This window comes from Pygocentrus nattereri, chromosome 15, assembly GCF_015220715.1.
Source record: "Pygocentrus nattereri isolate fPygNat1 chromosome 15, fPygNat1.pri, whole genome shotgun sequence".
In the NCBI taxonomy this organism is placed as follows: domain Eukaryota; kingdom Metazoa; phylum Chordata; class Actinopteri; order Characiformes; family Serrasalmidae; genus Pygocentrus; species Pygocentrus nattereri.
Window position 1 is genome coordinate 32,069,986 of NC_051225.1, and position 8,720 is coordinate 32,078,705.

General features: G+C 40.2%; 1 protein-coding gene across 1 annotated transcript; it reads left to right on the forward strand.

Annotated features, from left to right (window-relative positions):
- The first annotated feature begins 324 nt into the window (after positions 1-324).
- Positions 325-8,049, forward strand: LOC108417473 (vitellogenin-like). The gene is made up of 27 exons (XM_037545584.1): positions 325-373; positions 507-527; positions 610-761; positions 894-1,145; positions 1,451-1,612; positions 1,706-1,854; positions 1,946-2,096; positions 2,221-2,378; positions 2,455-2,620; positions 2,712-2,837; positions 3,069-3,287; positions 3,368-3,585; positions 3,672-3,769; positions 4,083-4,207; positions 4,302-4,403; positions 4,488-4,619; positions 4,714-4,897; positions 4,990-5,092; positions 5,181-5,366; positions 5,534-5,787; positions 5,879-6,198; positions 6,580-6,624; positions 6,786-6,851; positions 6,991-7,191; positions 7,288-7,439; positions 7,533-7,677; positions 7,762-8,049. Exons 1-27 carry the CDS (start codon positions 334-336, stop codon positions 7,987-7,989), a joined length of 4,155 nt encoding a protein of 1,384 aa, XP_037401481.1. The 5' UTR covers positions 325-333; the 3' UTR covers positions 7,990-8,049.
- Positions 8,050-8,720: the final 671 nt, after the last annotated feature.

Here is an 8,720-nt window from a genome sequence, read left to right on the forward strand (position 1 = left end):
GAATTGCTGATGTAATGCTGTATTGTAAATGCAAAACTATTAATTGAAGACATTAATTTATTTATTCAGCCTGTAGATTCAGTAAGAGATTATTGCATATTTGTTGGATTTATATGTAGCAAAACACTATGCTGGACATTGGATTTTTGTCAATATGACAAAAGGTTGTGTTACTCTGACCTAAAACTGTCAAGTGGCCTATCAGGGATATGTCTTTGTACATCAGAATAAGCATGCAAGAGTTAATAATTCATTTTGAAGGACTGCTTAGTCAGCAAAAGTATTTCAATAAAAGAAGCAGCCACTCAGTGGATTTATCACAAACCAGCAGCCATGAGAGCTATTGTGCTTGCTCTGACTGTGGCCTTTGTGGGTAAGTGATGATTTGAACTTGATAGCAATGATTTAATTTTCTAAGCATTTTCAATTAAGTATTAAGGTGCAAGATTCTTAGAAAATGTATACAGAGAGTAAATGTAGTTTTTATTATGTTTTATTTCATTTAGCAAGTCATCAGACCAACCTTGGTAAGTGATGTTTTTTTAAAGAAAAAACTGGGATAGTTTCATATTTCCTGTCAAAGAAACTTACTGTGAAATATTTCATTAGTTCCAGACTTTGGTGCTGGTAAGACCTATGTCTACAACTATGAAGGTCAGCTTTTGGGCGGTCTGCCCCAGGAGGGTCTGGGCAAGGCTGGTATAAAAGTCAGCAGCAAGGTTCTCCTCAGGGCTGAAGCACAGAATACCTTTGTCTTGAAGGTAAAGAAATTCTCCTTCACATGAAAGATGCAAATAATCATTTATACAAAAATAATAAGATGCTAGATAATGAAGTTAACTGTAGAATAATTTAATCAAATGTGCTGCATTTTGGGATGATTTTGCCCCTAGCTTGCAGACCCTCAGATCTATGAGTATGCTGGGATCTGGCCTCAGGATCGTTTTGCTCCTGCTGCTAAGCTCACCGAAGCACTGACAGCTGACCTTGCGACTCCCATCAAATTTGAGTATGCTAATGGTGCAGTTGGTAAAGTATTCGCCCCTGCCAGAGTGTCTGCTGCTGCCCTGAACGTGCACAGAGGCGTCCTCACCATCCTTCAGCTCAACCTCAAGAACACCCAGAATGTCTATGAGATGCATGAGGTAAAAGAATATACATAAAGGACATTAAATATCAGTTACTATTCAAATCAGTAGTCTTAAAACTGGGGAGCTAAGGAGGCTGTAGAAAAATCTCAGAAGTTGTATTTATACTAAATAAGAATTTTTTTAGATTTTGTCAGTTCATTAATTTGGCTATAAAAAATGAAATGCATGCTAACCACCTAAATAAGGTAACTCTATTATCATATCAAGTCCGAATGATAGCTAGCAAAATGCACATTCACGAGATTACAAGGTCATGATCCTCTTTCATTAAGAGAAAATAATGAATGTCTTCCTCTAAGGCTGGACCTCATGGAGTCTGTAAGACCCACTATATGATCACTGAAGATGAAAAGACCCATGAGATTACTGTGTTAAAGTCCAAGGACTTGACCAACTGCCATGAGAGGGTGATAAAGGATACCGGTTTTGCTCATGCTGAGAAGTGTGTTGAATGCCAGCAGGTAAAATCAAATGCTGTGAACAAGTTGAGTTTTGTTTTTTACAAGTAAATGAAAGATGCATTCCATCTGTAACTGATTCTATCTTCAACACAGAGGCTTCAGAGTCTGACTGGAACTGCAACTTACAACTACACCATGAAGCCAACTGATGCCGGTGTTCAGCTCTCTGAGGCTACAGTTGATGAGATCCATCAGTACTCTCTATTCAACACAAGAACTGGAGCAGTCCAAATGAGGGTCAAGTAGGAGATGCTCCACTTGCTCTGATATTTAAAATCCTCTTGCAGCATTCAAACAATGAGAAGAGATTTGATGAGGTATTTTTAATTTCAGGCAAACTCTGCAACTAATGGAAGTGCAGAATACCCCCATTGCCCCTGACACTGCTCAGTATTCAGCTCGTGGGTCTCTGAAGTATGAATTTGGTGCTGAGCTTCTCCAAACTCCTATTCAGCTTCTGGAGATCAAGGATGCAGTGGCCCAGGTAACTTGACTAATCTCCAGTAACATTAGTAAAATCTTTCCAGTCATTGCAACATCTTAACATGGTAGACGTGTCATTGTTTTAACCATTAAGAGTTCAAACATTACCACCTATTCCATTTCAGACTGCAGAGGTCTTGCAGCATCTGGCTGCAAACAATGTGGACATGGTCCATGAAGATGCTCCACTGAAATTTCTTGAGCTAATCCAGCTCCTGCGTGCTGCTACTTTTGAGAATATTGAGGCCATTTGGAATCAGCACAAGACCAAACCTCTTCACAGGTAAAATTCCCTTGAATATTTTCATGAAATTAAAATAAAAGATGTTTGTACTGTTCTAAAATCTTTATTCTGGCAGACAATGGATTCTGGATGCAGCCCCTCTTGCGGGTACACCAGCAGCTTTGAGGTTCATCAATGAAAAGTTCCAAGCTGATGAGTTCAGCGCCCCTGAATTCACTCGGGCCCTTCTGCTTGGTTTGCACATGGCCACCGCTGATCCAGAAGCTATTCAACAGGCTGCTGTGAGTTTATCATTTTACCATTTCAAGTACTTTAACACAGATGCTTGTAGACCTCATTCTAAATATATCAACTATTTACTCTGTTGAACAGAGTTTGGCACAGAGTCCCAAAATTAGTGCCATGCCAGCGCTGCGCGAGGTGATCATGCTTGGCTATGGTTCCATGGTTGCCAAATATTGTGCTGAAGTTCACACCTGTTCTGCTGATCACTTGAAGGTAACATTTTTGTTTATTCATTCACATTTCTCATAGGCTTTAATTATAGTTCAGGGTTCAAGCAGAAAGTCAGACAGCAGATATATGTTGAGATCCAAAAGAATTCCTCTTATATTCAGTGTGACAGTGCATGTTTAAATATAAATGATGAATGGTGTAATGAATCGTAGTAAAGAATGTTGATTAATAACTAATATTCCATAAAATTTTCCTTTCAACATTGGTCATCAGCCTGTCCATGACAATGCTGCAGAGGCCATTGCAAAGGGTGAAATTTCTGAAATCAGCCTGGCTCTGAAGGTTCTGGGCAATGCTGGCCACCCTGCTAGCCTTAAACCCATCATGAAGCTTCTGCCTGGATTTGGATCTGCTGCTGCAGCCATGCCCACGAGAGTCCATGTTGATGCCATCTTGGCCCTCAGGAACATTGCCAAGAAGGAGCCAAAGTTGGTAAGTATGAGATGATCTGTGAAACATCTGTTTTGGGTCATTTTATTTCAGAAGCTAAATCATCTTATTGGCCTGTGTAGGTCCAGCCAGTGGCACTGCAGCTTTTCATGGATAAGAATCTTCACCCAGAAGCACGTATGGTTGCCTGCATTGTACTGTTTGAGACCAAACCCTCAGTGGCTCTTATGTCCACTGTTGCTGGTGAAATAGAGAAAGAGCCCAGGAACGAAGTGGCCAGTTTCGCTTACTCTTACATCAAGTCTCTGACCAGAAGCACGGCCCCTGATATGGTGAAAGTGTAAGAATACTTTACCTGTTTATTTAGCAGATTAATTCTTGCTGCTGTTAACCCAAAGTGAGAAGTGACCATTTTATTTATTACAGAGCTGCTGCAGCTAATGTTGCTGTCAGAATCTTGAGCCCCAAACTGGACAGACAGAGCTACTTTTCCAGCACTGCTTACCACTCGGACCTTTATGTGTGTAAGTTTCAATAAGATCTGATTTTCTCATGACGTTTATAAAATTACTAACAAAAGTCAGTGTATATGCTGTCATAGGGGTATGTATAAGTAATTGTAGCGTTATGGAATGGCTAAGATATCCAGACTACATGCGGCAAACTGGAGTTTGATATTGCACTGGGGCAAGCACTCCACACCATGTATATAAGAGTCTTTGGACACGACTTTTAAGACTACATTTGCCTACTTTATGACTTGATTAAACTGTATGTTGCTCTAGATAAGAGTATCTACCAAATGCTTTAAAAATAAATATCTTTTTTTCTGTAAAGCTCCTCTCATGGCTGGAGCTGCTGGTACTGCCTTCATCATCAATGATGCTGCCACCATTGTGCCCAGAGCAGTTGTGGCAAAAGCACGTGCTTACTTGGCTGGAGCTGCTTCTGATGTTGTAGAGGTATAAATATTTCTTTTCGAGGCTGTCAGCAAATTGGCTTACATCATGTGATTTTGTTTCTGGAATTTCCATTTTTTTGTTAAATCTCAACCAGGTTGGTGTCAGAACTGAAGGTCTTCAGGAAGCCCTACAGAGAACTCCAGCTGCAGATAAGAATGCTGATCGCATTACCAAGATAAAGCACACCCTGCAAGCAGTAAGTGGTTAACACTGCGTTATTATATTCTACTAATGCACCATTTAATATATATTTGAAATTTAACATATCTTCATTTTCCAGCTGATGAACTGGAAGGCTATGCCAGCCAGTGAGCCACTGGGTTCCATTTATTTCAAAGCCTTTGGACAGGAAATTGCTTTTACCAACATTGACAAAACCTTCATTGACAATGCCATTGAGCAGGCAACACAGGTATTTCATTGATTCATTCCAGTGTTTGACAAGTCCCGTATCTGTTTTAATAATTGCATGTCAAATATAATGACATTTTATTCTCACTCTAAAGGCTGCCAAACCACGTGCACATCAACTGCTGAAGGAGACTGTTAAGGCCTTGCAGGCTGGCATTTCCTACCAATTTGCTAAGCCTATGCTGGGAACTGAGGTGCGTCGCATCATTCCCACTGCTGTTGGTGTGCCAATGGAGCTTGGTATTTACTCTGCTGCTGTTGCTGCTGCAGCTGTAAACGGTAGGGTTTTCACAGCTGTCTGACATGCTAGCATTAAATATGCTAATCATTGACAATAGAACATTGATTGTGTTATTTATTTATTTATTTAGTTAAAGCCACCGTTACACCCCCTCTACCTGAGAACTTAGAGACTGGCATTCTTGATCAGCTGAGGAAGACTGATATTGAGTTGCAAGCTGAGGCCAGACCAGGGTACTCTTCCTCAGATACGCACAATGAGTAAACAATGAGTAAATTACCTTCCAAAGTCATTATGTAAATGTGTGCTTTTTCTTTTCAGTGTCGCCACACAGACCCTCGCTGTGATTGGAGTGAACTGGCCCTTGATTCAGGCTGTTGTTATGGCCAGAGGAAAGATTCACACTGTTGCGCCATTTAAAGTCGCTGCAAGAGCTGACATCCCAAGGGGCAACATCAAGGTGCAGATTCTGCCAGCTGCGGCTCCTGATCATGTTGCTGCTGTCAGGTAATGCAAGGAAGAGTGACAAATTTTATGTCTGCCTAAAATTAAGTACTAGAATTGATGTCAAATTTGTGAAAGAAACTGACAAAAAGTACAGACTATACAATAGGCAAAGCCAGTTTTAACCCTCAGACTGTACCGTGATCTATGACCGTGTTTTCCTTTAATAGCTTCGACACTGTCGCTGTAGTCCGAAATTTGGAGGACCACCCTGCTGATAGAGAAATATCCCTGGCACCTGCAGCACCCTCTGGTGCTCAGTCCTTGATACCTGCTTCCATTCAAAAGTCCCTGTGTGGTAAAGTCCCTTACTTTCAAGTCAAGGGATGCATCGAAGTTGCCTCACGTAATGCCGGTTTTATGGGATACAATCCTATTTACTATGTTGTTGGACAGCACTCGGCTCGTATTTCAGTGGAAAGAGGTAAGTGGGAGGGTCACTAAGTTTGACACCAGCCGTGCTGCTTATTACTTGTAGTAAGAGTACAAACATAATGAATCAACTTATGTTTTAGGTGATGGTCCTGCTCTTGAACGGGTGGAGTTTGAAGTTTACATTGCTCCTGAGAAGGCACCCGAGAAGTCTGTTAGGGAAACCAACCCTGCTTTGGGTGAAACTCAAGAAGAAAACATTATCCTGTTGAAACTGAGGGAATACCTGGAGGCTGGGCTGAAAAAATCCTCAAGCAGCTCTTCATCGTCTAACAGCACAAGCAGCAGCAGAAGCAGCAGCAGAAGCAGCAGCAGGAGCAGCAGGAGCAGCAGCAGGAGCAGCAGCAGGAGCAGCAGGAGCAGCAGCAGCTCTCAAAGCTCTTCCAGCGCTCGCAAGTCCAGGGTATGTCTTTAGCATGTGGCTATTTATGGTCAAGAATTATGATTTACATATGATTTAATTACTGATTGCATTACTGGAGAAGGTTATGTAAAATGGCAAAGCGTGATTAAGTTAATCTTCTTCTACTAGATGATAGCAATAAGGAATATCGAAAAAATCACATTTTATTGTTCCACACTGTAAAAATGTACATTTTCTCGCCGTAATTACAAGGCTTCTGAAATGGTATTGATATCGGTAGTGATTCTGCTATGGGAAGGGATCACTTCGTTCACTAGTTTACTATTGGACTCCTACTAATTGAACACCTACAAGTTACCACATTTCTCGTCTAAGATCTTTTTCATTTTCTCATTTTTCTAATTTTTTGTTTACACCTAGGGTAATTTTACATATGGCCCATTTGAGAAATTCCATAAGAATCAGGTGAGTTTGAAAGAGTCCCTTAAAGGGATTTCTTTTAAAATTATACAGTTTTTCCTTTTAAATACATAAAACATGAAATGATGAAAGTACACTGACTTCTTTATTCATTTATTTCCTTTTTTCCTTTGAGAGAAGTAATAAGGTTTCTGTTTTTGTTGCAGTACTTGGCCACACAGATAACATCAAAGGCCAGCAGCTCATCTAGCATTGAGGCCCTTCAGAGACAGGTAAAATTAAATGTGCTGTGGTGTTTTTACACATGGTTGGCAAAAAAAGAAAAAGTGTACAATCTACCTGCCCACTAGCCACACTTAACAAAATGAATGTACTTCATGAAAATTAACAAGTGCATGTTGACACTTTCAGACTAAGCTGCTTGAAGATTCTATTGTACCTGCTTTTGTCATCATTGTTCGTGCTGTCAGAAGTGACCGCAAACTGGGATACCAGTTGGCAGCATACTTGGATAAGCCCAATTTGAGAGCACAGCTCGTGATTTCATCCATTTCTAATGATCAATGGAAGCTGTGTGCTGATGGTGTCCTGTCGAGCAAGCATAAAGCCAGCGTAAGTCTGGCCTTCTACTGCAGCTTTCTAAGACCATGTATTTTCTCAGTATTCACACTTAGTATAGTATGCACTAAGCACTGACTCTCCTATTAGGCTAGGGTTGGTTGGGGTTCAGAGTGCCAGGACTCTTCTGCAACTGTCAAGGCTGAGACTGGTCTGCATGAGTCAAGCCCTGCTGCTCGTTTTCAACTGGACTGGGACAAAGCTCCAAGACTTGTAACCACTGCAGCAATGAATGCTATAAGGTACTTTCAGAAAATTCAAAACCACAAATATCATGTCAGGCTAAATCATACGTGAAGTTTCTTATAAGTCCTTATATGTATTTCTACCAACAGGATTTGTGAATACCTCCCAGTGCAAATAGCAGCTCACCTGGCTGGAATTGCTGTCAACAGAGCTGAAAACAAAGCAAACAGTGTTGGCATAATTATAGCTCTACCAACTAAGAGGTCCGCGGACGTCATTGTGAAAACTCCAAGGGTGCGTAGTTTTTCTTGAGGCTTTGCATGATTTGACATTTTAACCAAAATTTCTTGTTTTAATATTGTTTTCTCTTACAACTAGATGACCGCTGCAAAGATGGCTATGCCTCTTCCTTTTGCCCTGCCTGTTGAAAAAGACGGAAGCATTCCAGCTCTTCAGAATTTGGACATTCAAGACGCAATTCAGAAACTGGACATCCGTGCTGCTCTTCAGAACTTCGACGCTGCCGCTGCTGTGGAGAGAGCAATGGATGCTTTGACGAAAGTGCTGAATGAATTTGAGAAGGCACAGAATGAACAAGCAATATAAGGATGAATATCTCCAAAAATTGGACGTTCGCACCATTGTTGAGCAAATCCAGAATTTGGATATTCGTGCCCTGATTGAGAACATTCCGGATTCGGAAATTTGTGCCATCATTGAAAAATGGCTGAATGAATCCAAGGCCCAGAACTGGGACATGTGATTTCAAATACATAATTGAAATAAATAAATATATTACAAGCATTCAAAAACAGAATATTGTGTTTTTATTGTGGCTTTTTAAAGATCTTTCTTAGCACAGCCTTCATTTTTTCAGTCATTTCATTTTTCTTTATTCGTTATGTCATCTTAATCAAATTATTTAAACAATCAATCTTATCTTTAGCTTGTGCTGAAAGTTAGAAAGTGCAGCATTGTGATAAGATTTTTGTTTTTTCTGAACAATACATGAATAATGAATAGAGAAATGCTCTGACAGATACATGTCTGGGAGAAATTATGCCATTACAACAGCAATAATACACATAATGACTATCACACACTGTTTTTATGCTCCACACATGCTATTACTTTTTAAACGTTTCAAACACAAGAATAAAATCCATAAGAAAAAAGTATCAAAGTGTCCAAAAAATGTGCCAAATACAAATAATAGCCCTTATGCATTGAAACTGGGTGCTTTGGATCACCTTTAATTTCAGGCAAACTGCTCTGTACATGCATCTTGAAACATTTTTCTATGATGAGGAAATGAGTGTTGGTTTGAGGACAAATGA